General features: G+C 45.1%; 1 protein-coding gene across 8 annotated transcripts; it reads left to right on the top strand.

Annotated features, from left to right (window-relative positions):
- Window positions 1-118: 118 nt before the first annotated feature.
- On the top strand, window positions 119-26230 carry TBCEL (tubulin folding cofactor E like). Of its 8 annotated transcripts, none has more exons than XM_072979225.2 (9): window positions 119-257; window positions 6166-6289; window positions 7264-7412; window positions 9018-9157; window positions 9961-10142; window positions 11433-11689; window positions 12869-12995; window positions 16726-16842; window positions 23297-26230. In XM_072979225.2, the coding sequence occupies exons 3-9, from the start codon at window positions 7280-7282 to the stop codon at window positions 23613-23615; spliced, it is 1275 nt and encodes a 424-aa protein (XP_072835326.1). In that variant the 5' UTR covers window positions 119-257; window positions 6166-6289; window positions 7264-7279; the 3' UTR covers window positions 23616-26230. The 8 variants fall into 8 exon arrangements, with proteins under 8 accessions (XP_072835326.1, XP_078235763.1, XP_078235767.1 ...); XM_078379637.1 differs by having other exon boundaries at window positions 12866-12995; XM_078379642.1 differs by having other exon boundaries at window positions 127-257; window positions 6171-6289.
- Window positions 26231-27795: the final 1565 nt, after the last annotated feature.

Genomic DNA, 27795 nt, shown 5'->3' with positions numbered 1-27795 from the left:
TCGGAGGCCGCCGAACGCGCGCCCCCTCCTTCCGTCTCCCTGGTAACGGCTGGCCTCTTCCGCCTCGCCGGCGGGGCCTTCACATGACCCGGCGTTGGGGGGGGAGGTCACGTGATGTTTGGCTCCGGCAGCGGCGGCGGCTGCTGCCTGTGCAGGTCTCTCCGGCTCCGCTTCCCCCCTCCCTGAGCCCAGCTGTTTCCGGGTCAAGGCAGGACGCGGCGGCGGTTGGACGGGGGAGCCTCGGACGGCGGGGCCTGGTGAGAAGGGAGGCGGCGGCGGCGGCGGGGAATGGGGAAGCGCCGGGAGAGGGGCGGGGGGGGGGAAAGAGAGGGGCCTGCTTTCTTCCTGGAGTGGCCGGGGGGGGGGAAGGGAGAAGGATTTGTCTCAGGCTTTCCCGCCAGGCCTCGCGCTGTTCAGGCCTGGCTTGGCTCCGGCCATCTAGGGGTTAAAAGAAAGGGGTCTCTGGGGTGGGACGGGAGGGGCTCCGTAGAGCCTCCATGTGCCATAGCAGTCGACCTCAAAACTTGGTGCTGGTGGGAGGGGGGCAAGCCAGCGAGGGAAGAAGGCCTGGCCTGTCACACTTGGGGGCAGGGTGGGGGGGTCAAGAGAGGCCTTTGGCTGCCCTGCCTGGACAGCGGGGTTCATCTTTGGGCCTGACGGGCTGACCCCTCAGGAGATGAGAGGCTGCTCGCTCACTTGAGGTTACTGCTGCTGATGCTGCTTTGAAGGCGCCTCGTCAAGAGGCATTCTAGGATCTGTGGCCAGACTCTGAAATGGATGTGAACAGGAGGTGGGGTCGGGAGATTTCTGGGGTTTCCCCGGATTTAGGGAAACATAGGAATCTGTGTAAGCACCCCGGGGTAAGCTTGCACATGGAGCAAGAATATAGGAAGATGCCTTATACTGAGTCAGGCCTTTGGTCCATCTAGCCAGCTGTTGTTAGTAGGGGCTAACCGCAACTGTGGAGGAGTGGTGATCCTTTGGCACACCAGGTGTTTTAGACCAGTGCTCCCCCCAACCTTGGGCCTCCAGATGTTCTTGGACTTCAGATTCCAGAAATCCTGGCCAGCAGTAACCACTGAATCAACCAGGACGTTTCACCTCACACTAAGCAAATCCCAGCAGCAGCTCGGAAGTGCTCAGAACTCAAGACATTGCTTGGAGAGACTCCTATACCAGTGGTCCCCAACCTTGGGCCTCCAGATGCTCTTGGACTACAACTCCCAGAAGCCTTCACCACCACCTCTGCTGGCCAGGATTTCTGGAAGTCCATCAACATCTGGAGGCCCAAGGTTGGGGACCACAGTTTTAGACTACAGCTTCCACCGTCCTTTCTCATTGGTAATACGGGATGAGGATTCTGGGAGTTGAAATCCAAAACAAATCTGGAGTGCCAAAGGGCCACCACCCTGGACGACAGTTTGGGGAAAGCATTTACTAGGTAGCCTTACCTGGAGATAGTAAGGACTTGGATTTTCTTGATGGCAAGCAGTACTTCTCCAATTGAAGCATGGCCCATAAAGTGACTGTTTCCTTCACAACTGGCATGTGAAAGTTTATGGGTCTGCCCTGTTTGAAACAGCACTCAGGGCTGCATGGTCCGATCTGGCAAAGCAAGACTCCTAAGACTAGGTTATTGGGCCCAATATCTCGGCGTCCAAATATAGATGAGGGACTGGTAAAAAACCAAAGACAAAAACAAGGCCTTGTGCCTCATTTATGGACTTTGTGAGTGCATCTTAATAGTTACTAAGCCAGAAGAGTGATGCTGAGCTAAACAGTTTGGATAGATTGAGCAGGATTCTTCCCACTTGGATAAAGTAGGAAATTTTTGACTGTATGGGCAACTGTAGTGACTGGGGACAACATTCAATCCCCCCCTCCCTTTTTAGGACAGTAATGGGAAAACTGGGTCAAAATGGGTTTTTAGGTCACAGACAAGTAAGTAAAACATGTCCTAACCAGATTCATCATGTTGTTGTTGTTGTTGTTTTACCAAAATGGGCTGCAGCTCCTATGATGACCATTCCTGTGTAGCCAGAAATAATGAATTATAGCAGTTCCAGTTCAAAAGCATCTGGAGGTCTCCATAATTCTCACCCTTGATATAAGGCCTCTGTACTGTTCACTAGCTTTTCTCATCTTTTGTAGACACCTTCATGTGTCTGAGAGATGCTACACTAGTGTGGCTAACTCATTGCTTCATATCAGTATTGTCAAATAAGCCTCCAGTATCCCTTTCTTTGCTGGGAGATGATCATCATCATCATCATTGTCTTCATTGTGTACCCTCTAGTCAATTCTGATTTACAAAAACCCCTTTCAGGATTTTCTAGGTAGAGAATACTGAGAAGTGGTTTACTATTCCCTTCTTGTGCGGGTGTCCTGGTACTGTGCAACGTTTGCCCAAGGCTACACAGGCTGGCTCTACTTCACAGGAGGCATAGTGGGAAATCAAACTCCCAACCTATGGCTCCTCAGCCAGAGACCTAAACCACTGAGCTACTTTGAATTACAGTGATTGGTCAAAGGCCACATCCTATCTGCCCTAGACTGTTCAGAAGCAAAATCTCATAAGTGCAGTGAAGCATATTTTAGAAATAAAACATTGGTTCTGGAATTTCAGAGCACAACAAACCTAATAAAGACTAGTAATGACTTAAGATTAATAATGACTTAAGTGTCTCTGTGTGTATACTTCATGGCGGTCACATGCCTGTCAAATGATAGGGTGTTTGTAATCCAAAAAAAAAAGAACTGCTCCAAGTTCTGATACTTGTGCAGTTAGAAGTTGAATATCTTCATCTCTAGCCAGGCTTATTCAGGGCATTTTATTTGTTTACAATTATCGGGAGTTGTAACTACGAGTTGTAACTTGCTGCATCCTGTTAGTTTAGTATTCTGTCTCCATCTGTTCACATTCTTATTGCCTGGTACTTAAAGCCACAGCATCTGTATTTGGTACTTCACGTGGTCTAAGCTAAAGAGAGGTCTTTATGTGTGTGTGACGAAGTAGGAGATGAGTTCTCCAGGTCTTCATTTGAAACAGTTGCAGTTCAGCAACAGAGCACATGCTTTCACATGTGGAAAGAGCCTGGCTTCAGCCACTGCTGCCTACACTTAGAAAGGGTTGGAATGGCAGGCAATGGGAAATACCTTGCCTGTGACTCTGGAGAGCCTCTGCCTGATGGCCCTGGCAGGCAGACAGCCTGGCCTGATGTAAAGAAGCTTCTCATTAAAAAAGGACATTGGGTTGGAAAGAAATCTAACTGCTTGGAGAGGCAGGTAGCGTAGATATGACTTCTCTAGTTAGATCTAGCTGCTGGTTCCGTTACAGCTGTTAGACGTGCAGAAGGAAGAAGAAGGTGTAATAACTCATCTAACCACGAAACATCGAATAGTGCCTGCTTCATCCGCACTGCACAAATAAATTGTTCCTCTTGTAAGTTGGTGATGCCCACCTTACTAGATAAAGGTTATAATAACGCAGGCTTAATGTATCAGATTTCCACAAAGCTCATGTTATGATAGCCAAGGTGGCCCTCTTGCCCCTCTCCTTTAATAGAGCAAGTTAAACCCCTCAGAAGGAGCAGAGCAGTTCCCTGGCAGTTATTGATAGATGCCATCTTACGTTTTGGATGATGTGTTGGTGCTTCTCTGCTGCATTGGCTGAGGTTCTTCTTCTAGAATCCCGATGCCTTTGAAGCATATTTCATCACGGATTGCTCTTCTTGACAAAAGCATTCGTCAACCAAGGCAGATAACTCCTCCTCCTCATGTTCACCTTCACCAGCGCTGTTCCTGTTTTCCAGCTTGAGGTCAAAGGGGGTGAGTGGAGACCTACTTATCATCAGCGTCTGTGCAGGAGACTCCCAGAAGCATCATCACAAATTTGATAGTAGAAAAATTCGAGTATACCTACAGTTACTGGAAATCACCAGTGTTTAGAATCAGTTACAGACTCTGTAATTCTTTCTTTTCGGAGCCAGTGGACAGGGCTGACATACTTCTGGACAGATGACCATAAATAATTGATATTTTTTTAAATGTGTCTGTTGTTGCTCCCAGACTCTGGAACTCCCTCCCACTGGAGGCCAGGCGGGCCCCATCTTTGCTGTCCTTCCAAAAGAAGGCAAAGATTTTTCTCTTCAGGCTTTCTCTTAGTGACTGGCTATCTGAGACCAGTGTTTAAATGTTGTGCTTTGTTGCTTTAAAATGTGTTTTTAGCATTGAAATCCTTTGCCATTTTTCATAGAATATGTTTTTAATTATTTTCAAATGTTTGTATACTTTTTGTTTTTAGCTTTCAAATACTGTCTTTTTAATGAGGCAAGCTGCCTTTGGTACTTTTTAAGGAGAAAGGCAGGGTAAAAAAAACTTCAAATAAAATGAAATGTACATCTGCCATGTATAATTTATACATATACTGTATATCAAGTTGAGCAAGCTTTTGCTCTAATTGTAGGCTGCACGGATGCAGGGTCTTCTCTGAAGAGCTTCTAAATAATTAACCTCTCTGTGTTGCTGGTGATGGTGAATAGCTCGCTCCCTTCCATGTAGCTGGTTTTCAGGGGTGTTTCTTTTTCTTTTAGCAGATATTTGACTGTGAGGAAAGGGAACACCAAAAAAGCCTCCTGAGTGGGTGGCAGGCTGTACTTTGGTGGTAGAAACTGACTTTTTCGCTTGAGTTCATCATCTCTTCCAGACTGAGAGCAGCTGATTTTCCAGCCTCTCTGAGTGCAAGTGACTTTGAGTTCGGTTTGCGTTTTTTGCTCTTTAGAGAGGAAAGAGCACTCTGAGAAGGCTACACCGCTCCTGTGTATAGATTTATTGTCGTTTGAGGTTTCAAGATAACATTGTTTCAGTAAGCCAGGTGATGCAATGTGCCTTCATCAGATTTGGCAATAGAAGCTGGCGGTTGACCTGCACATCCCTTCCATGTTTAATAGTTTTTCCATGAAACGTCTTGGCTTTTATTTCTAGAGTGGGCTGAAGGGAAATCTGTGTGCAAAGAACAGTCAGACACCCCCTGCATGCTGATTTCCTCAAAAAGAAGGCTCTGATTTCAGGAACATGTAAAAAAAAAAGCATATTGTCTGTGGCAGGTGGATCTTGAGGCAGTGGCCCACCTTCCCTTCTGCCAGAGGAACCTTGAATCTCAGGACTACGGGGCACAAGGACCTTTCCAGGAAGTCTTGGGAGCAACACTTGGCATAGGGAACAATAAATTATTGGCTTCATTTCATTTGTTAATCACTTCTCAGCTAGTGGAGGAACCTGTGGCAAGCTAAATGGCTATACTTTTTTCAAGGCAGGATACCCCTGTTTTTGTATCCTGGTTGTGAGAAGAGAGAGGAGAAAACAGGTCATATATCTGTCTAGGCCAGCATACTGCTTCCCACAGTGGCCATCCATGAACAAGGCTCATAGGGACTAATCTTTCTTACAGTCGCCCCCAAGTACCTCTTATTCAGTGGTATACTGTTACTGAACATGGAGGGTCTCACATTGCTATCAGGGCTGATAGACCTTGATCTCTGTTTCCTCCTCAGATTTATCTAATCCCATTTGAAAGCCCTTCAGGATATTTGCCATTTTAGTATTTTGCTGCCTTTATGATTTTATCCTGCAGACAAATTCATTTTCATGGGTGGTTCTGTTCTCTGATGATGGTTTTTATCTTGGTTTCATATTGTGCTTTCTTAAGTATTGCTTCATTGTGTGTGTGCGCGCATATTTAACCCAGTTCCTACTCCCAACCAGAGTAGACCTACACTAGCAATTGGATTTGTGCATGTATAGTTAACAGATAGCACAACAGCTCATTGGTTTGTTTAAAAATTCATTAAATAAATATGAATATTTCTGAGAGGCACCTCCCTGATTTTGTTTAAATCGCCGCTTCCAAATCTTGGGTGTCCAGATGTTCTTGGACTACAACTCCCAGAAATCCTGTCCAACACAGCTAGTGGTAAAGGCTTCTTGGGGTTTTACTCTATCTTGGGACCCAAGTTTGAAAACCAGTGGTTTAAAGAGGGTATGCTGGATTGGACCGGCTTTTGTCTGACTCAGTAAAGGTATTCTCACATTTCTCGGAACAAGAGAAGCCAGGTTGTTCGTTCCCTCTTGAAGCTGCCCTTCTTGATTGAGCTCTCTCTTTCCCAGTACAGGAAATTAAGTGGACACAAGAACTCCCTCCCCCCCCCCCCCCCCAGTAACAATGAAGGGGCTGGTTGGATTCTACTGAAAGTTGTACCTCTTAACCTAAGAAGAGCTGATGCTGAAACCAGTAAGTAAACACTTTGTGGGAGTGGGGAAAGTCCTGAAATAATATGCATGGAGCAGAAGTGGGGAGATTTTAGGCTGTAAGTATACAGGGCATCAGCTGGTGCCTGGTATGAAAGACAGGGGCATAGGATAAAAGAATTCTGAGCCCAGGAATTTGCCTTGGGTCCAAAACAAAAGCAAAAAGTAGCTGCAGATCTTACAAATAAAATGGTCTTCTTGATATTGCCAAGCTTTCATCGTAACGAGGAGTATAATTTCAGACAGCCAGGATGAGAGCTGCTGTCACTTCTGCTATGGTGAGACCCCTGGGAGTCAGAAATCCTTATTTGATCCACTGCAAATCACCCAGACGTCTCCCAGTAGATCTCAATATACTTTCTGCGTGCCTTTGATACAAGAAGTGGAGATACCAACAGCTTAGTTCATCCCTGTAGGTGCTATTTTGTTTGCCACTTCTCCTGCCGATTGGTGCCCTTTTTTCCCCAGATTTTAGAATACATGCAACATCACAGATTCAAGTGGCATTATCTGTTCAATAATGTGCTCAGCACCAACGCACCTTTGTCTTTGCAAAAAGGGCTTATCTGTGCTGAGTGTCTAGCTCCCGGAAGCAGTCTTACAGTCAGATCTAGCCCAGTAATGTTGACACAGATGGCCAGCAGCAGCAGCAGCTCTCCCAGGCTGTGTCAGGGGTCTCTGAGAAGCCGCATCTTCTCTGTCTATGCAAGCAAAACTTGACTTCTCTGTCCATTGTCCAAGTCACGATTCCTTCACAATTTGTCAAGTCATGAAGGATTTGCTCACCATGTTTTTATGACCATAAAAACATGGCCAGCAGAGCTGGGATTCTTGATCTTGGCTTAGAAATAAGTGTCCCCAAAAGTTTTTTTGAGCAAAAAAAAAAAATATATGAACTTTACTTTTGGTGGTATAAGGACTATCTTTGTCTCTTCTCCTTCCCTTGTGGATTCACAGAATTTGAGGAAGGACCATGGAGCAGCCCAGAGGCAGAAGTTTCATGCAAGTACTTTGTGAGAAATACAGTCCAGAAAATTTCCCATACCGTCGTGGTCCTGGGATGGGCGTGCATGTTCCAGCTACACCTCAGGGTTCACCTATGAAAGGTACCGATTCTGACTGCTGCTTGCCTTAGGCGGGCATTTTGTTCTGTTGTTCAGTCTCCCAAGGGTTGTGGTTGAAAGGTGGGTCTGAAAACTGCCGTTCCCTTTTTCCATTCTTATCCCGGTTGGGGGTGGGTGGGGGAGAAAGGCAGGAGAGAGCAGGTAAACCCTAAGGTATTTTCTTTCCAAATCCAAAGCACATTCTGCCCCCAGACACCCTGCCTGTACATACATCATGTCGTTTTACATTTTTGTCAAGTTGATTTGTATCACAGCTATCCCCGAAGGGGCAAAAACAAGGAAGTTATTTGGCTGGAAATGACGGTAACTACGTTTGACAGAAAAGAGCAGAAATAAGTTAAGTTGGTCAAGGACATAATTTTGAGTATGTCACTCAGAATTAACTGCAACGCAGTCACCTTAACAAAAACTTTCAGGCTGTTCCACTGATGTCTCCGTAGGAGTGCCCAGAAATGATGGAAAGGACGTTGTGATGGCAGACCTTGTTGCATCTTTAAAAGTGTGCGCCCAAAATAGCACAGTGCATGCATCAGCACATCACTTGCCCTTTCTTAGATGTGCAGCTCTCAGCGGCCCCACTCGTCTCAACATTTCCCACAAGGAGCAGTGAAATTTGTAGCCATCCCTTTCACAGTCTTGTTTTGTTGTAAGACCCCCGTGGGAATACTGTATGTACTCAAGTATGCCTAGTTTTTCAGCACAATTTTTTTGCTGAAAAAGTACACACACACCCTCGGCTTATACTCGAGTCAGTGTCAAAATTACATGTTCCCTGCAGTGCGGGTGTTCTCCAGACTCCCCCGCTCATCTATGAGTGCCTGCAGCTTCTGTGGGTGATCTGATGACCTGGGTTAAGTGCACTGCATTTCCACTTCCAGGACACTCCCATCCTCCTCCTCCTGCGTATTCTATGTACCCACCTTCTTCCTCCATCCTCCGTCTCCCTCCATCTTGTTACACAGCAGTAGAGTAGATAAGCGCAGCATCCAGTGTGAGTCCCCCCTCCTCAGGCAGTGAAGTGTGTCTCGCAGCACAGAAGGGCAGTATTTTCAAAAACATTTAACCTACTGATGCCTCCATTAATGTAATTTTATTGGTATCTATTCTTGTTTTTGAAATTTACCAGTAGCTGCTGCATTTTCCACCCTCGGCTTATAATTGAGTCAATATATTTTCCAAGTTTTTTTGTGGTAAAATTGGGTGCCTCGGCTTATATTCGGGTCAGCTTATACTCGAGTATATACAGTACCTTTAACCTGGGAAGATAAGAGCTTACAAAAATACTTGCATATTTTATCTTATTCTCTTATCTTATTGCTTATGAAGCAATTTTTCCTTTTCTGGCCACTTTTGGAAATTTTCTTCTTCAGATCGTCACTATAATTCACCAGCTATGAAACTTTTAAAGACTCACCAGGTCTTAGGAACATGTTCAACTTATGACCCAGCTGTGCAGTAGGCTGTGTTTCTTATAGTGAACTCTAACCAGTTGGTTGGTTCCTTTGGCTAGGCTGTGCAGGTGCACCTGCTTGAAACAAGACAATCACGCTAAACCGTTCCCAGTGATTCTTCATTTTCTTTTTCCAGATCGTCTCAACCTCCCCAGCGTGCTTGTGTTGAACAGCTGCGGGATAACCTGTGCAGGGGATGAAAATGAGATTGCCGCCTTCTGCGCTCATGTGTCTGAGCTGGATCTTTCTGACAATAAACTGGAAGACTGGCACGAGGTACAGGAGATGCCACGAAAGTCCGTTTAGAGTTCTGAATGCTAGCCGGAGTGGGTATCTCTGCTGCCACTAGGAGCACAAACATCTGGAGTCTTTGGGTGTACGAGCTCCATCCTTTAGGGTCAAGTAAAAATGGAGGCTCAGAACAGGGCACAAGCCTCCTGTCTGTAATCCACTTGAGATCCCTTACAACTGGTAGCCACGACAGGGCACAGAAGTTGAGCATCAGCCAAGGAAGGGGCACCCCATAAAGCTTCAAACCCAGTGAAGATCAGGAACAACAGGAAAGTTAGAAGTTGGAGGGGGTGGTCATAAAAACAGGGGGACTCACAAATAAAAAAATCTTTGCCAGAAATGGAATTTAGTGCATGTAAGATTGTAGTAAAGCTGAATGCCGCCTGGTGAAATAGCCCTTTGACAAACTTGGCTCTTGTGAGTTTTTTTTTCTCTAGCTACCATTCAGGAAGATTTTATGAAGGCTGCTAGGTATTTGCTCCCCCCAGCCCCCATCAAGCCCTTTCTTAAAGGTGTAATTAAATGAACCATTCAAGTGAACAAGCAATTAGCCAATCAATCCAAATCAGCAAATAGCAGCCGTATGAATTACAGATAACTATCTTGAATGCTGTATGAGTCTATATCGTTCGTTGGCTTAGTGAGCTGTGCTGGAAAGCCCAGAGGCTGGCCTTTCTTTCTTTTCTTTGCTTGCTTGCTTGTGACAGAATATTGTTGGAGATTCTGTTACGGCCTGATACACTTCTCTGTCTGTCTCCCACCCACTCTTTTTTTCTTATTCCTCCCAGGTCAGTAAAATTGTGTCAAATGTCCCTCATTTGGAGTTTCTCAACTTGAGTTCCAACCCTTTGAATCTGTCAGTTTTGGAGAGGGGATGTGCCGGGTCCTTTGCCGGGGTCCGCAAACTTGTGCTCAACAACAGTAAAGCTTCCTGGGAGACGGTCCACACACTGCTGCAAGAACTACCAGAGTAAGCCTAGGGGAAGGGAGCTGATGCAGGGGGCATGCAGAACAGAAGGTTGAATAACAGACTGCAGAAGCCCTCCGGGTGCAGTGACTGTGTTAACCACAAAGCAAGACGTTCCTGGTTCACATCTGGTTAAAACCCCAAAGTTCACTAGGTCAATAGTTCCTAGCCAATGGTACATAGGCCACCATTGAGATGCAGAAATAATCTAGGGTTTCCATAGTTCCTTCTAGAACTCAGTTTGGGTAATTCTGCTTGTTGTATAGAAAGTGTCAGTTCTAATTTCATAATTCCGTAATTGATAATGCTCCCGTAACATCATTTTGCTGCTCTTGTAGACCAACCTTCATTTCAATTGTTTTAGAGCACATTTGGACAGTGTAATTTTATATCACTTGCTAGCTCTGAACTTATCGTTATGTTCAAAGCTTCATGCCCATCTTTTCAATTTGCAGAAAACTGACTATCAAGTTGGTAAGGGATGCCCATAATGTACATGTTATGCCATTTTCCATTATGAGGGTCAACTATCTGACTAATGGAGGTGTTGGCTTTTGAATGAGACAAGATGGAAATGGGAGAGAGGCTGCCTGACAGCTTCCCGTTAAGGATCTTCTTGAATTTTTCGTAAGAAAACAGATGTTTTCCCCGCAGCATTCTGCAGCGGGTTCCACTTGGCAAGTAGACTTCTCCGAATCAAAAGCCTGCTGGGTGGGCTAGCCCATCCTTCTCTTCTGACACCATGTAAACCACATGCCTTCTGGAAACCCAAAGACAGGAGTGCAGAGTGATCAGCTTTTCCCCCAGCCTCTGGCATTCGGATGCATTCGAAAGATGTTTCATTTTCTTTTGGGTTGTTTTACAACTGACCCACAAAAGCTTCTGCCCTGTAAAACTTGGTAGCCTTCAGGGTCACAGGACTGTCTGCATTTTTTTTTCTGAATGCAGCTTCTGGAATTCCCTGGGCATGACAGTCAACCAGCCTGCCAGCTGGAGGAAACTGAGAGGGGCAATTAAAATAAAAAAGTAACTTTATCAAGTTCTGATTGAGAGGGATACTGCTTTTGATAAAAACAGACAGATTATTATTATGCTTATTATTATGTTGCTTCTCCAATTTTATTAACTTCTTTTCTGTTTGAAACGTATACATTATTGAATATTTTCTCTGGGAAATCCAGCATATTCCCTCCTGGCTGTAGCAATGCAGCCGGTAAAAATGAGGCTCTTTGCCCCAGTTTTGCTGGAAGCTGAGACGTGCAAGAATATTTTATTTTATTTTTCTCCTTGCAGCTTGGAGGAACTCTTCTTGTGCCTTAATGACTATAAAACAGTGTCTTGTTCTCCAGTTTGCTGTCACTCTCTCAAGTTACTCCACATCACTGACAATAATCTCCAAGACTGGCCTGAAATCCGAAAGTTGGGGATCATGTTTCCGTCTCTCGACACGCTCGTCCTGGCCAATAACTACCTAACGACCATTGAAGACTCAGAAGATTCTCTGGCAAGGCTGTTCCCAAATTTGCGATCCATCAGCCTGCATAAGTCAGGTGAGGCTCTGAACAGAGTATGTTCTTCAGAAGCAGGACCTCATCCTGGTGGTGAATAGCGTCCCACCTGGCTGCTTCTTCACATGCAAGCAACCCCAAACCAACCCTGTTTCTAATGCAATGATTGACATTTGCAAATAGTTTTGAGGAGGGCAATGACAGCATGACACAATTGTAATTATTGTGACTTTTTATGCACAGGCACTAGTAAGAGTGATTTTCAAGCAGGAAGTACTTATGCAAAATGTTTTGGCTTCTGCCTTCTTCAGTTTCTCTAGTAAACAGATGCTGTTTTCCATTTTATTATTTTTGCTCTTAAAAACATAGACACAAATTACCCTAAAGTGAACAACGCTAAAACATTGACAAGGAAACAGATGATGAAAGCAAGAAAAGGGAGAGTGAAATTAGTAGGCATCCTTTAGTCTCGAGAGACTATGGTAACGTGCTCTGTATGAAGGTCTTGGAACATCGTCTAGTGTGGCTGAGAAGGCCAGTTCGAGAGTGACCATCCCTTCCACACTGAAGACCAAATCCAATCTGTCCCCTGTCCAGCTCCCTGATTTTGCTGCTTTTGGGACTGCCTCTTTGCCTCGGCCTGCTGTACAAGTGTCTCTTCAAATTGGGAGAGGCCGTGATGCACCGCCTGCCTCCAGGCTGAACGCTCAGACGTCAGAGTGAAATTAACATAAACAAAAAATACATATATTAAGGCCTAATAGTAATAGAAGTGTCTTACCCTTGAAGGGAAGCAGAAATTTACAGTGAGAATATGTGTTTATATGAGGTTGTGGGTCTACTTAGATTCCCTAGCCCCTCTACCTCGAAATTCTATGTGTGTTTGTGCATAAAGGCTACATTTTAAAAACTTCTCCTGTATTCTTGTTTGGTGGCTTGTTCTAGCTTTCTAAGGGCCAGTATCCTGTTGATCTTCTGCTGGGCAGAAAGCCCTACCAATGTGCTTACATCTGAGTGTGGCTGTTGTGCAACCATTGCTACCGTGGAAGCAGAGGGACGGTTTATCTTGTGGGGAGCAACACTTTTTCAGTGCACGAGCAAGCAGCAAGAGCTTGCGTGACTCGGGTGGGTGGACTTTTCTGCTTGGCAAAAGCTCAGGAGGCTGCTGGCCCGATTCCTCCACCGTTTTCATGGCCTAAATGCTTCCTTTCTTTAAAGCAGGTCTGCATTGCTGGGAAGACATTGACAAGCTTAATTCTTTGCCCAAACTGGAGGAAGTGAGGCTCTTGGGCATCCCACTCCTTCAGCCCTACACCAACGAGGAGCGCAGGAAGCTGGTAATAGCAAGGTCTGGAGATCTTTGTTGTTGGTCTGGCTTAATGGAGCAAGCCCTGCGTCATCTTAAGCTCAAGGAACTTAGTTCATTTGGGGGCTGGAGGGGTGTGAGGAAATGTCCAGCTGGAGAAGACCTCTCCTCTTACAGGAGCCCTTGATAAAGCTTTCCATCAGTGAAAAATACAGTAAGAAGATGCCCGGTAAAAATGTTAATGTATTCACGAAGGCTTTCACGGCCGGGATCTAATGGTTGTTATGGGTTTTTCGGACTCTTTGGCCATGTTCTGAAGATTGTTCTTCCTAACCTTCAGAACACGGCCAAAGAGCCCGAAAAACCCACAGCAACCAAAAATGTTAATGCCTGTCTCTACAGAAGTAGGCTTCTGTTCTTCTAGAATGGTGGGATCACACTTCTTCAGGCAGAGTGGTCTGACAGGTTGAGAAACCCCATGGTTTTTGAGGGAGAGCAAAGTGGCAGACCAGGAAGATAGCTGGACAGCCCATCTCTCTTTAAGCATCATCTCAAAGTGTCATCTTGAAGTCCATCCTGATGGACCAGCAGAACATGGGCGTGGAGGGCTAGCCCAACAATAAGGTTCTTGAGTAGAAACCAGGACTTCAGCTATAGTCAAACGCAGTGCTTAAGAGCTTGAAGTCCTGGTTTGTATCTGGATTGGGCATGGTGTCAATATCTGTTGAGTATTTAGGTCCCACTCGTGTGTGTATCTTGCTCTGTTCCCCCTCATTATACGGTTTGCCTGTTTGTTTTATATCCTGTCTTCCTCCCCAACTCAAGGCACTTTGCAACAAAATTAGCTTTTAAAAGTGCAGATTGAAAACGCTTAGAAGAAGATAGTATTAGAGCACAAGTGAGCAAATTATAATATGAAAGCCAAATTGGGATGGAAGAAATTGAAAGCATGGCAATTGAGGAAATGGAGCACACATCTCTTAAAAGCTCCTTCTCAGTTGCCAAAAGGTTACCTGCCTGAAGAGAGATTTGCTTGCTGTTGGAAAAACATCAAGGGTTGCAGGTGGAGAGTACCAGTTAATCTAGCATGATGGGGAATTTCACAGCCTGGAAGAAGAGACAATGAAAGCCTTCCCTTGCATCTCCATCAAGTATGCTTCTGAGGGTGTTGGTAAAGGGAAAAGAGCTTGCAAGAGGTCCTGTGTACTAGAAAATTGTGGGCATTTTAGCAAAACATGTGTAGCACCCCTGATTGGGGCTACTTAAAGGAGCTTGCCTGACCACTGGAAAATTTCCTAACTGTTAGAGCAGTACGACAGTGGAACCAGTGGCCTCGAGAGGTGGTAAGTGCTCCAATACTAGAGGCCTTCAAGAGAAGCTTAGCCAGCCACCTGGCAGATATCCTTTGATTTCTATTTCTATATTGAGCAGGGGGTAGGACATGATGGCCTTAGAGGCCCCTTCCGACTTCATTATGCTGTGATTCTGTGGTCGGTTCCTAGGCACAGCTCAAAATGCTGGTGGTGATTTCTACAAAGTGGTGTTCAATTCGGCTGCTGGCTCCTTCCAAAAGCTTTACATTCTCAGTGACAGCAATGGCCCTCAGATTTATTTTGGTTTCTCAGTTCTCCAGCATGACTACCACCTTCTTAGATCTACCTGGACTATTGGAATTAAGCTATTGGTCAACATAAAAAATTTCCTGCAATGTCCGAAGCCTTTGTTGCATAGTTCAGCCCGGCTGCTGCTGGATCATGCAAGTTAACACAGCTAACTTCTTTTTATGAGTTCACGTGGGCAAAAGACAGTTCAGGTGAATGAATCCTTTTTTAAACAAATTCAAGATCAGTGCCTACTGTGACTCAGGTGTCGGATCTTGGTGAGTAAGGCAGACTTTTTTGTTTTGTTTTTGGTCATTCTTCTAATAAATGCTTTGGAAATACTTGGCCATTAGCAGAACAGTTTTCGATCTGCCAGTCCGCCATACCTGCCTTAGTCACCAGATGCCGAGTTCTCTGCTGTTTACACATTCTTGTGACCTCGGGACTTTCAAGGCATGGATAATGGTGGCATAAGTATGATTATGCAGGAGATCTTATTAAATATCTCTGTGTATAATTAATTTTCACAGCATGGTTTCAGCTCCTACAGAATCCAGATTAGGAAGGCAGGAGTATGAGATGAGAACGTCAGCAGGGAGCCTCTGTTGTTAAGTAAATTGATATAGAAAAGGAGGAAAATAGGTTTCCGTGGCCTTTCTTTCAGTTCTATGCAAGAGTTGGAGTTATACGGGACACCTTATTGGGTGGGGTTGATGAAGAGGGCATAAACTGCTTACAAATGCTTCACTCACCTGAATATTTAATTCTGTTTTGCTATCCTGAGCCATCAGGAGTCATACTGCAGTGTTAAATACCAAAATCAAAGTTTTGGTATTTAATACTGCAAAGTTTATAACTGAAATCAAGATATAAAAACCTTAATTGGAAATGATTCTATAGTATGAACATCAAAATTAAGTTCCTACTTCTGAAAGCATGCTTTTCAGTGTCCACAGGATGTTGTTGCTCTTTGCTTTCTTCAAGTCAGCAAAGGAAACCTACCAATTTCCAAAGACCTGGCGAGCTTTTTGCCATCTCTGATCACAGCCGTGCGTGCTTTGAGCTTTCTCGTTCCTGCCAGTGTCTAAATCTTGTGCAGTCCCTCTTGAGGCTAACTGTTCCTCTCCTGTCTGTTCGGACGCTGGTGGTTTTGCTGCAGTCGGGAGGCGGCCGGCCCAAGCCGAAATGTTTATGCTTCACTATCTTGCTAAGATGACTAATCAGGATATACACAGGAGAGAAGATTAACTTTAACTGCAAGATTAATTACATACATTTGTGCGTAATTGCATATACTAGGATGCAATTACATGTGTTAAAACAGGTAAAACCAGGTGGCCAGCCTCCCCTTTATTGTCAACACATTTCAGAAATGTCCTGAGTCTTTTATTTTTTCCTTGAATACTTGCTGTCCGTTCTTTTGCGGCCTTTTAAGACTGTTTCCGTAGCTCCCGTTGTAACTGTTGTTGCCTTTGTGCAGCACTGCCAAGAAACTTACTACCCAACAGCCTTGAGGAGTGGCACTTCATATATTTATCAGGTTGCAGGATCTTCTCCTCAGTTTTTTTTTGGCACCCCCTGCAGCACCTAGAGGATTTGGGGGCAGGGGTTTGAATTGGCCCCCAGCCTGCTCAAGTTGCTCATCCTTTCTGTTACAAACAATTTGACCATGTGGGACTTGTGTCCTTTCTGTAGAACGTAGTTGGTTTGGTTGCCATCTCTCCTCCTCCTCCTCTTTGTCTCTTTCTCTCGAGACTTTGGGGACTAGTGATATCCAGAGACTGTCAGAAGTTGGCTTTATGTGCCAGATGACTGGAAGCTTAGAGGCAGCGTCTTGAACTGATCCACAGCCATTTTTTTTTCAAAGCCTACCAATATTTTATGAAGCACTTCTGAAAGCCAAGGAGAAGATGGGCGCTGGGAGGATTCCTGAATACATTTATATTCAAATTGCAATACATGGCTTTAAATCAAATGCTGTCTGCAGAAAGCTGGCATAGAATTTTATTCCTTTGAAAGATGCCTTTTTTGGGGTGTCTGATTCTGCTGATGCTCAGGAATAAAACCTCATCAGTTTTTACTGATGACAGCTAAGGTTTAAGTTTGGAGGGTTTTTTTCTCCCTCTTCTCTTGTTAAGATATTAACATTTGCTCTCTTTTGGACATGACAGGCTACCATCCATCAATAAGCTGAATGGGAGTGTCATTGTAGAAGGAGAGCGAGAAGACTCAGAGAGATTTTTCATTCGTTATTACATGGACTTTCCCCAGGAGGAAGCCCCTTTCAGGTGAGATCACCTGGACTCAGAATTTGGGATACCGGGAATGGGTGTGTGGCTTACACAACGTCTAAGAAATCTGAAAATGAAGTGCCCCAGTTTGAACCTCACCTTTACCAGAGCCAGTTGGAGCTCACCAAGTCTTTTGGACTACAGCTTCCATTATCCACCATCATTGGCAATGCAGGCTAGGAATGATGGGATTGTAAGTTTTTTAAAAGACTATCTGGGGGCCAGCTATGCCCTTTAGCAAACACAAGAGCTTTAGTGGGCCATCTCTGCCTTTAGAGTGGATGTAGTTGACCCTGTCATGCAAGGGGGTTAGATGGTAAATGTCAAAGTCTAAGGTGGTAAGCAGATGCTAAATGCTGTCTGTCTTGCTTACTGTACCCTCTCATCAGTGCACCCAGTACCTTACAGCTATTGCATGGCCACACACGGCCCCTTGTTCCCAAGGAGCTAAAAATCAGTAACAGTGCTTCTCGGCGTTGTGTCTGTTCTGTCCCAGCCATCATTCTTTGAGAGAAGCTGAATCCCATTTTTTTTTCTAAGAAAGCTATTTATAGTATACGTCCAAGTGGAAGCCTGTTCTTACATTTATAATGTGCAGAACACTAGCTAGCCACCTGGATTAGAAGATGGAGAGAGATAATCAAATGTCTCGAGTCCAGAAGGTCCAAGGTGGGTGGCACGCAGCAGGAAGTAAGTTGGGTAGGACTCCATGGGTCACCCTTTTAAGAGGACATGGGAACCGAGAGGGAAGGAGTCCTTAGGAATTGTTAGGATAAACTTAACATCCCGCCTTGATGTCTTCTGCAATCCACTGCTAATGTATGTGCCACTGTTTGAGAACCACTGATCTAAGACAGTAGGCAAAGAGAATGAAAAGGAACATTTTGGGCACATGGCGTTAGGCAGAGTTACAGCAGGAAACAAGTTGAGAAGGATGAGCCAAAGTCTACAATGCGTAAGAAGCAGTGTCAAACTAGTGGAATTCAGTATACTGCCAGACTGGCCTTTACACATATATGAAATTAGCCTACCCTCTTCTTTTAACTGTTGTTTTCCTGACCCTTCTTCTGAAGAACACACCTTTTGATTCCTTGGCAGTCCCCTGTGTCGTAACATTTTTCAAAAGTCATTGAAATAAATATATGAAAATAATAATAATAATCTCTGTGTGGAATTGAAGCCTGGGAAGCATTTGGTGACTTCGTAAAGGTGGCAGATTTTGCATGACCAGTGCATGCCCTAAGCAGGGAACATAAGTCACTGCTTGAAATACATTACTGCAAATATAGAGGAATAAACTATTGGCGTGTGGTCACTTTTTTTCTTTAAATGTGGCATAGAAAAGCGAGTTTGGCTGCTGCATTCATTTCACCATGGTGATTTTGTCTTGGGAGTGGAATGTCACACATCAAAATCTTTTTGGGTTAACTCACTTGAAAGATTTTTCCGGAGTGCGGCAAAGTCTAGGCATTCCTCTACAGCCATTTAGCTCGGAAAGATTTGGCTGTCAGTGGCCAGCAAAAAGAAATGGACCAGCGAGATAAAACTACAGACCTCTTAGGGGAATGCTAGGAGCAGCTAGCTAGCTAGCCCCTCAGAATCAGAAATGCTGAGGACATCTGTCAGTATTAGGTGGGCAAGCATTAAAGCAATGAAGACAAAAGGAATTTACTTGGAGAGAATCAAAAAGCTGAGTTCCTTGGGGACTTAGCATCGTTTCCAGATTCATCTCTCGGTTATCTAGGAAGCACTGAATGTGTCTGACTTTGATAAACTGTGTTTTCCCAGAGACCTCAGAATTGTTATGAGCTGTTCCCAGGGCTGAACTTGCAACTGGCAAAAGGAATGAATGAATGAGCCTTTCTATCTCATGTTGTAGGGCAGAAGTCTAGACTCATCCCTAGTGCCGCTCGCTTATGCCTGGTGTTTATGTGCAGGTGATTGCTCTTCCTCGCTCACTCAGCCGAGCCCTCTGAGGCATGCAGTGGAAACAAGTTCTAATCCCTCTGTCTGGCACCAGTGTAAAATGCCTTATCCTCTTGCCATCTGCTGGTGGAGAGGATAAGAGGAAGGCTTAAAACTCTCCTGCAAAACCTTGTCAAGTTGCAAGTGTTGTGGCCAAAAATGGAATGGTTTTCCTCATTCCTCCAGAACGGAGTGAACATTTGATTGGCGCCCAAGCTTCCAGCGGGAATCCCTTAGTCCAGCTTTTCACAGAGAAAAGCTCTCCAACTGTTTGCAGTGCCCATCAGACCCGAACAGGATGGTCTGCAGCTGGAGAGCGCGGAGGGTGTCCAGAACATCTGAAAGGCACTGGCTTGGTGAAGTCCAGCTTAGCCGCTCGCTTCCTTACGGAAGCCGCCATGCTTTGATGCACCTTTGCCAGTGTAGCAGGATGAGGTTTGCCGATTGTGGTGGCTGTTGGCCAAGAGGATGAGGTTCGAGGAAGAAACCCTGCAGCCTGAGTTTTGGTAGCCTGGTGGGAATCTTCTCTGTCAGTGGGTACTAATGGTGTTGGGGAAATGCTAAGCTATGGAGAGGAAACCTGCAGCGTTGTTGTTGTTGTTGTTGTTGAGCTCAGAAGAGAGAGAGAGAGTCTGGGAGTAGCCCCCCACAAGGGCTTAAGGACAGCACAGCCTAGAGCAGCTTATGTGATTCAAGGAGGCAGCGAAGCTTTCCAAGATCTACTGAGGAGCCAGGAATGGACTGGAAGGTCTGGTGGGAAGGATTTCCAAGTGAGCTCAGCTGAGAGGAGTCATGGCAGAAGGACTAGGAGTGTTTTAAGACACACACACACGGAGGAAGACCTTTTGAGCTAAGGACAGGGGGGTCTCTTTGCCTCTGTGATTGGCTTTCATTGAAAGCAAGGCTGGCTGGAAAATAATATTGCTTCGCCTTTTCCTGCATTGAACTCATTCGATGTTCCCTTTGCCACATATATAGTACCAGACCCAGAGAGAGGTGCTATTTGAAGGTTGAATACTCTTCCTGTAAAAGGAAGAATGGGTTTCCTGTTCCCACAGAGCTGGGAAACAGGTTTCCAGCCCTGACACTAATGCCGGCTCCTCGTAGGGTGTTTTTGGCATCGGAGGGTGGGATAACGAGCTATTCCCGCCTGTTCCCAGGTTGTGTGTAGACAGGGCGGGGACTTACCCCTGGACTCTCCGTGGTTCGTAGCCTTTAAGCAATGCGGTGTCTCTCTCCCACCCTTCTCTGCTCAATGGCCCCTTTGTCCAAATTCCCTCATCTGTGCGGGGTCTCTAATAGACTTTTGAACCCATTAAAGGTGGTGGTCCCCCCCCCCCCCGTTTCACAGAGCTAGTGTGCCATTTCAGAAATCTCTTTAGACCAGGTTGCATATGACTGAGATGGTGTCTTTAGGGACCAGCTTTTGCATCCTGGAACCTTTCACTTAAGCTTGATGCACAACGTGTGGGGGGTCAGGCCATGTATGTTCCCCCCCCACTTCTTTTATTCTTCATTTCCTTCTCCAATCCGGATTACAAAGCACCTCCCCTCTCTTTTCTGCCTTCAGATTCTCCCAGACCAGCCCCCATTGTATCAGCAACATCATTCCTGTGTTGACACCCTAAAGTTTAGAGCCCCCTGGGTCAACTTTGAGGTGGCCCTCAAAAGTGGCTTCCATGCTTTCAAGCATGCCTTCTAGCCTGAAACAAAACACATCCCCTGACATTCAAAATAAATAAATAAACCAATCTGACATGTTGTGAAATACACCGTGAAAACATTAGTAGTATCAAAGAATAACGTGCGTTTTCAGTGAAACTGTAAGACCAGTTTAAAACAGCAGTGCCCAGCATGTCAGAGAAAGCAGCTCAAAACAAACAGTCCTTTAGAAGTTATACAGCCCTAAGTACTGCAAGAGAATGGGACACTTTTACAGGGTCACAACCAAGAAGCCCCTGCCCTTTCATGCCTGCCCACTTAACTGCTCTCAGTAAAGAGAACATTAGGAGGACCTCCAAAGCTAATCCCCTTTACTTCCCTGACATGTGGTCATTCCATCATCAGAGGGGCAACAAAAATTCTCTGGCCCATCCTGTGTTTCTCTAAGTGTAAAATTAAAATGTCACCCATTCAGTTATCATATAGAGCATGTTGCCAAAAATGCTGAAGGTTAAGATGCTGAGAGGCGAGAACAGATAACTGGGCATGGCAGCCAAAAATCTGACAAAAGTCCTCTGGTTTAAGAATGATTGGCAGGTGCTGCTCCTTATATCCTAAGTGTGTTTCCAAGGCATACCTGGCCCTGATCCCTCCTCTCCTGAGGCACTGCTCCACGTCTTGCCCTTTGACTTCAAGCGCAGAGGGAGGTTGCTGAATTGTTTTCTTTTTATGTTCTGATACCATTGTGACTAGATAACTTGGGTAAACTTTTGTTACTCTTGCCTTTGAACATTTGTCACTTTATATAATCTCTGCAGAAAGTAGTGACTGAATGAAACCAAATATATTGAGCGTTCCTTTTGCATTCTCGGGGGATGGACCCTTTTTAAAGGGTCTGAGGTTTGTTGGAAACACGAGCTCAAAATGTATACTCCCTAGCTCATAAAATCATTAAGCAGGCCAGTGTGGGAGAACTAAAGTCTAAAAGGAAGGAAGCAATATTCCCCACATTGCTATCTTTCTTGGTTCGCAATTCAGGTATACCCCAAAAAGCCATTCAGGTGTTTGGAGTCCTGCTGAAAAAAAAACATTCATTTCTTTGAAGGTGTGATTGATTTCTGGAGTTTCATCTTGTTCTTTTCGTGCCCTGTGCTTGTTTCACCTGTGCAGAAAATTTAGCCGTGCCATGAGTTTTGGGAGAAGTGCAGCAGTGAGAACATTGTATTGACTTCTTGTCAACAGAAACACTTCCTCGACTCTCTTGTCCATCTGTAACGTTCTGTGTGAGGCAGGCTTTTGCTTCTTGCTCGGAACAAACATGTCACTCATACCTCTGCCGAAATAACGTTTGCAACAGTTCACGTAGGAAGAGCGGAAACCTTTTCTCTGACCCATGCTGTGTGAGCCACGCGTGCTGTTATGGAGCGTTTGGTGGCCAGCGAGCTGGGGCTTTTCCCCTGATCGCTTTCCCACTGCTGGTTTAACCGCCGTTGGCGGCAACAGCGTTTCTGAAAACGTGTGTTTTCTTCTTTTACCAAATAGCCGTTTTCCCAAACGGGCTGATTCGTATCTCGGCATTAATCATGAGAGCCGGTGGAGTAGAGTGCGCTCGACTGCTCCACCCCGATGAAGGCTGGTTTTGTCCAAGATGCTGTAGTGTGCTGTGTCGGTTCCCTCATATTCCAGGCAGACAGAGGCTCCGCTGTTGAGGGGACATTCCTACATTTAACAAGAGTCCCGCGGGGTAGGGGTGGGGGCCCTCTCCCGTTGCCAGGCTCCATCATCCCCTGATGGGAGCAGTGACACAGCAGCGATCACGTTCAAGCCCCTGAGTGGAGCACAGGACAAAAGGAGCATTCAATCTTGGCCACTGCTGGGAGACTCTGAAATGTTACCTTCCCTCGGCCACTCTTTGTCTTTTCAGTTACCTTGTACTTTGGGTTGACTTTTTGCCACTTTCCCAGCCCTGACAGAAACGATGCTGCCTCCTTATTATTAACTGGAGGGATACCTGATTTGAGGGGAAGAGGCAGAATCCTCGGGAGGCTCATCTTGACACAGAACAAAGTAGCATCTCTAGGAGGACGGAGAAACTTGTTGAACGGGTTCATGGCCACTGGCCAAGGCTCTAGTTTTTTTCTCTTCTTCTTTTCTGCCTACTGATGGGAGGACATCCCCGGTTTTTTTCTTCTTCTTTTTCTCACCACAAGATATTTCCTGCAGGTCCAGATGAGAGTCAACATGTGTGCAGTTGCACCAAACGGGGCTAGCTGCTGTCTGGACACTGAGAAACAAGCATCGGATGGGTTATTTGTGCAATTTGTTTGGTCACCTAGCCCTTCTGTGCTTCTTCTGGGTGTAGGCATCTGGCTTTCCAAAAGGAAAAGCCGCCACTTTTGGACCAGCCCTGGGTGGTGAGATAAAAGCATTTACTAGCAGGAATTCTGGAGAAAGCTGTAACTGAAGTAGGCCCATTGGCTCAGTGAGCATTTGGTGGGTCAACTCCAGATGTCCCACTGGTTTAGTGGGCCTTCTCTAACTGTGACTAATTGCTGGATTTCAGCGGGTGAGATTTGTATTTTTCACCAGTTGCTTTGCTCTTCTAGTCACTATTTGCTTTGATTTTATCTTTCAGTTTTTGTTTCAGTTTCTGTCATCACCTGTCTTGAAGTACCTTCTCTCATACCACCTCATGATACATTATTCTGAAGGCATTTAATAAAACGAATGAATAGTTACAGCACTGTGCCATGCCAGAAATGCAGGTCTCACTCCAGTGTCTTTATCTTTCTCTTCTTCCCTTGTCCCCCCTCCCCCATTCTAGGTATCATGAACTAGTCACAAAATATGGCAAGCTGGAAAAACTGGCCGTGGTAGACCTACGGCCCCAAAGCAGCGCAAAAGTTGAAGTCCACTTCAAAGACCAGGTGGAGGAAATGAGCATCCGACTGGACCAGACCGTGGCCGAATTAAAGAAACAGTTGAAGTCTTTGGTCCAGTTGCCCACCAGTGGTATGCTGGTCACCTACTTGGATCACGAAGCTCCCTTTGGCCCTGAGGAGATGAAATACAACTCGCGGGCCCTGCACTCTTACGGCATTCGGGACGGAGATAAAATCTACGTAGAGCCCAAAACCAAGTAGCTTTGTCTGCTCCCAATGGCGCTCCACCCCATGCACGCAGCCGAGGAGCCCTCTGCAAGTCCGGGGGGGAGGGGAGGGATTTCATTTTGGTCCATTGGTTGAGGTTCAGTTTTAGGTAAGCCCCAGGTAACTTCCCTAGCCCAGGTTAGCAGGCCCCGATCCATGAGATGGACGCCACAGTCCAGCACAGATGAGGACGATGGTTTCAAACAGCAGGGGGTGGACTTCAAGCACATGTGCGTTTCCTCTTTGGTTCCTCTTCAGCTGCGCTGCTATACTTGTGAACTCAATATTAAAAAAAAAAAGGAAAAGGAAACAAAGGAAGGCTTTTTTCAAAGCGCCAAAGGGTGACTGTGGGTGCTCAGTCAGGGAACGGAAGGTTCAGAACCTACACGAGGTACATGTTTAAGACGTTTTGTGCGGCTTTTGTTCACGGATGGACTCGGATTACACACGGTCACTTTGCGGTCTCTCCACCTGGGTGGTCTTGTCATCTGGTTGTTATCCAAGGTTAGGCTGGATGAAAAAAAAATCTCCTATCAGCTGTGTTCCATAAGACTTGAGTCTGCAGGACCAGTCTCTAAGCTGAAAGCTATTTTTCAGAAAAAAATGAGAGGCACGAAACACATAGGGCACGCCCACGTTGCAGCTTCCCAGGTACAGTAAGCAGAGCGCCCTGCTAAGCTGTGATGGTTTCATTAACTTTTGCTTCGCTTACCAGCTTTCAGGAAGCCCTTGGGCATTCAGCGGATAGCACTTAGGATCATGGGCCAATATATCTGGCGTCACTTAGTCGGCTCATCTTCTTTGTGAGGGTTCGCTCTTAGTTGCTGGAAACAGCCCCTCAAGTTGTGAATGGCTCCTGTCCTGACCATCAACCTGGCTCTTTGCCAAAGGCCCCTTATATGTTCTGTATGGTAGCATTTTTAAAACTGGCTCCTCCCTCTCCTCCTTCCTCAAAAAAACCATGTGTTTCTTTCACTTTCCTGCTTTAATCTTACAATAACCTTGCGAGGTAGGGTTGGTTGAGAAGTAGGAATGGGTTCATGGGCCTTTAAGGAGCTGCATTGTATTTGAGCCAGTCTCCTCCCTGGTTCCAGTCTTCATATTAAGACTGCTGCAGCACAGTGGAAACCAAGGCCTGTGCCACTCTAGATGTTTGCTTCTACTTTGCACTTTTTAATGCTGATACAAGGGTTCACCAGAGCTGTTGGTCATCCACGGTGATGGTTCACCATTTGTGGGTATGAGGTGTTGAACTCTTCCAGTCTGAAGATCTCCCAGAAACAGTGCATTACATAGAGCAGAGCGTGGCAGGCGGGCTTCTCTTGCGTGCTCTAAAAGCAAACCTCCCAACAGTGATGTGGCTAGAGGGATGGGTATTTTTTTTTTATCAGAAACGTGGGAAACCATCACGAAGGAGATACAAAACGCTGTCTACTGTTCTTGGAGAACCTCTCTCCACCCATCTTCCCTGCCCTCCCACTCCCCATTGCCATTTTATGTAGCTAAATCCTTTTTATGCTAGCTCCATTCTTTAAAACAAAACATGTTTACACTGTAAATCAGACGGGACTGTTCATCAGTATTGCCCTCCTTTGCTCATCAGTCAATCTGACAAGCTGAAAACTGAAATAGCCTTCAGTTTTACACATGTACAGTTTACAAGCAAAAATTGTGGCGAAGGAAGTATTTTCCCCAGGCAGTGTGGCTGGGTTCTTGTTATTTATGAACCGTTGACCTTGGTTGCTTCACTTCTCTGTCTTGACATGTAAGGTTTCTTCCTTGCAATCTTTCTCCATTCTCATAGGTGGTACTTTTTCTCCTTTGTTTCATGCATCCAAATCCTTGGGCATTTTTCTCTTTTCACTAACATTCACAACACTTTTTTTTTTTTTTGTGGGCAGTAACATTCCACCTAAGTTCCTATACTAGGTGTAGAGAGATGACAGCTTGAGGCAAGATAAAACTGTTGCCTCCTCAATGCCTGTTGAAGGCTGTTGTTTCTCCTGCAGACCTTTAAACATAAGCAAATAGACAAAGACTTGCATGTGGAAACAGTAGCCCATTCTATGTGTATGTCCAAGAGATTCCAGAAAAACACGTTGGAAAGACTCTTGGTTTTATAAACAATGGTACACCTGAAGTTCTTTTCACTCTGTTCTGGTAGCAAAATGCCTTTTTGCTACCTAGCACTTGAGTTCTAAACCAATGCTTTATGTACAATGATGTGTATGTGTGCGCGCGCACGGGTGTGTGTACAAATATTTACCCATAAGGGGGAAATAGTCCTGTTAATAAGATATTTTATTATAAAGCAAAGGTTTATTGAGAGATAGAATTGTGTAATAATAGACTATTATTTTACCTGTGGACCTACTGTATAAAGACCAGTAGCTCTCCAGTTTGTGTCAGAAGATGGATGAGAGTATGAAGGAATGCTGTCTGATGCTACGATACAGCATTTCTCAATTTTTATCCCCTATATTATAGAATAATAACATATTAATGAGATACTATTAAGTGCTGATTGGCTGTGTTCACTGCACAGGGAGTTGCATCGTTGAATGAAATATCCCACATATTAAAAGTCTATGAAGGAGTTCCCTTGAAAATTTATGTGTGTGTGTTTCTGTTCTCCAGAGAAAGGCATTGTTGAATTCTTAAGGATTGTATAGGATGTGGGAAACACAGAACTGTGTGATCTCTGTGCGGAAATTAGAAACCTGCATCTTAAATGATCATCTTCTTACCTTGCATATGTTTGCATTCTGTTTATCCCCATGCAAAGGGAAGGAGACAACGTGAGGCAACTCCACTTCTGCCTCGTTGGCTGGTGGAAACTTTATTTGGACACCTCTCTGACTTCAAATATTTTGTTGTTGAATTTTCCAATGGGGCAGCAAGTGTGTCTGTAGTGGTTGAAACAAACAAAAAAAAAAACAGGAAAAAGCTGAGTCTTTTGACACTTTAAATTCTGATACATTTTATGCTACCCTCTGCTTTCCTAGACTTTTTGCTCTGCCTCAAAATTGTGCTAGTTCTTAAAGTGCCCCAATATGCCCTGTCGCTTACCTTTACTTTGGGCATCTCTAAATGTCGCTCATACCCCTTGTCCAAATGAGTGACTCCTTTCCACTTAAAATGGCCTGTTGCAGCCAGTAAGTCATCCCAACCTGCCAGCAGCATCAGCCTTTCCTGTCTCTCCTCTACCTCCACGTGGCACTGATGGAATATCTCTAATTGCATTTAAAAAAAGGAGAACGTTGTGCATCCTTGTCAAGCTGTGGAGCTGTATAAGATGTTTATGACCTGTGCTGATGCTATATTGGGTTGTTTCTGATTTGAGTTCTAGACAGAAACTGGTTTTGCTCAACTTTTAAAGGAAGCGTCTGAAGGTTCTCTGTGGAGATCAGTTTCAGAGGTGCTGTTTTAGAGAACAGCACGGGTGGCTATTGCTTAGCAAAGGCACGTTTGCTGGCTCCAGGCAAGCTAAAAAAATTTAAAACATTTCTCCTTGGTTGGCTGTTGCTTGAATTGACCTTAAGATGAGGCTTGGTTCACAAGGACCAAAATCATTCTTACCACTGAATCCATTGGTCGCCTGATCAATTATGCCCAGTAGGCTAGCCAATATGGTTGGAGATAATGGCTTGCTTTGGAGCTGCCTCCTTACTCCTGGCCTCTGGCTTCCAACATGGCAGTTGATGCATTAATTGGCTTCATGCCGTCTTAGAAACCATAGCCTTCCTTCCCAAGCAACTAAGTGTCTAGTTCTCATTGGTGTTCCCTGCCTGTACAAAGCTCACTGTACGTTAGCTGGTGTATTCTATGCACTGGAAAGAGCTATTCCTTTCCCGTTTGTGATCTCCTTTGGCTTCTCCAAGGATCTGCACTTTTCCGACATAAGTGAGTGACATTCAAAAGTATTCATGTCCCTTGTCAAGTCCACCCATGCAAGCTGATTTCTTCAGATTCTTGTGTAATTCTCAGCAGCACTTTTTCCCTCAGCTCATATTGAACTTGTGGTGTTTGGATGTGTAAGATGCAGAACTCAGGGAACTGTTTGTCTCTGGGTCTAAGCCATAGAAAAATATATATGATGAAATAATGTTATTGGGGGGGGGAGTATGGAAATATGTGATTCCAGCAGTTGGCTGTAATACGTCTGGCTTAGGAA

Source organism: Pogona vitticeps, chromosome 8, assembly GCF_051106095.1.
Source record: "Pogona vitticeps strain Pit_001003342236 chromosome 8, PviZW2.1, whole genome shotgun sequence".
Taxonomy (NCBI): Eukaryota; Metazoa; Chordata; class Lepidosauria; order Squamata; family Agamidae; genus Pogona; species Pogona vitticeps.
Note: the sequence above shows the minus strand (reverse complement) of the source record. Positions and strands in the feature narration are given on the sequence as shown.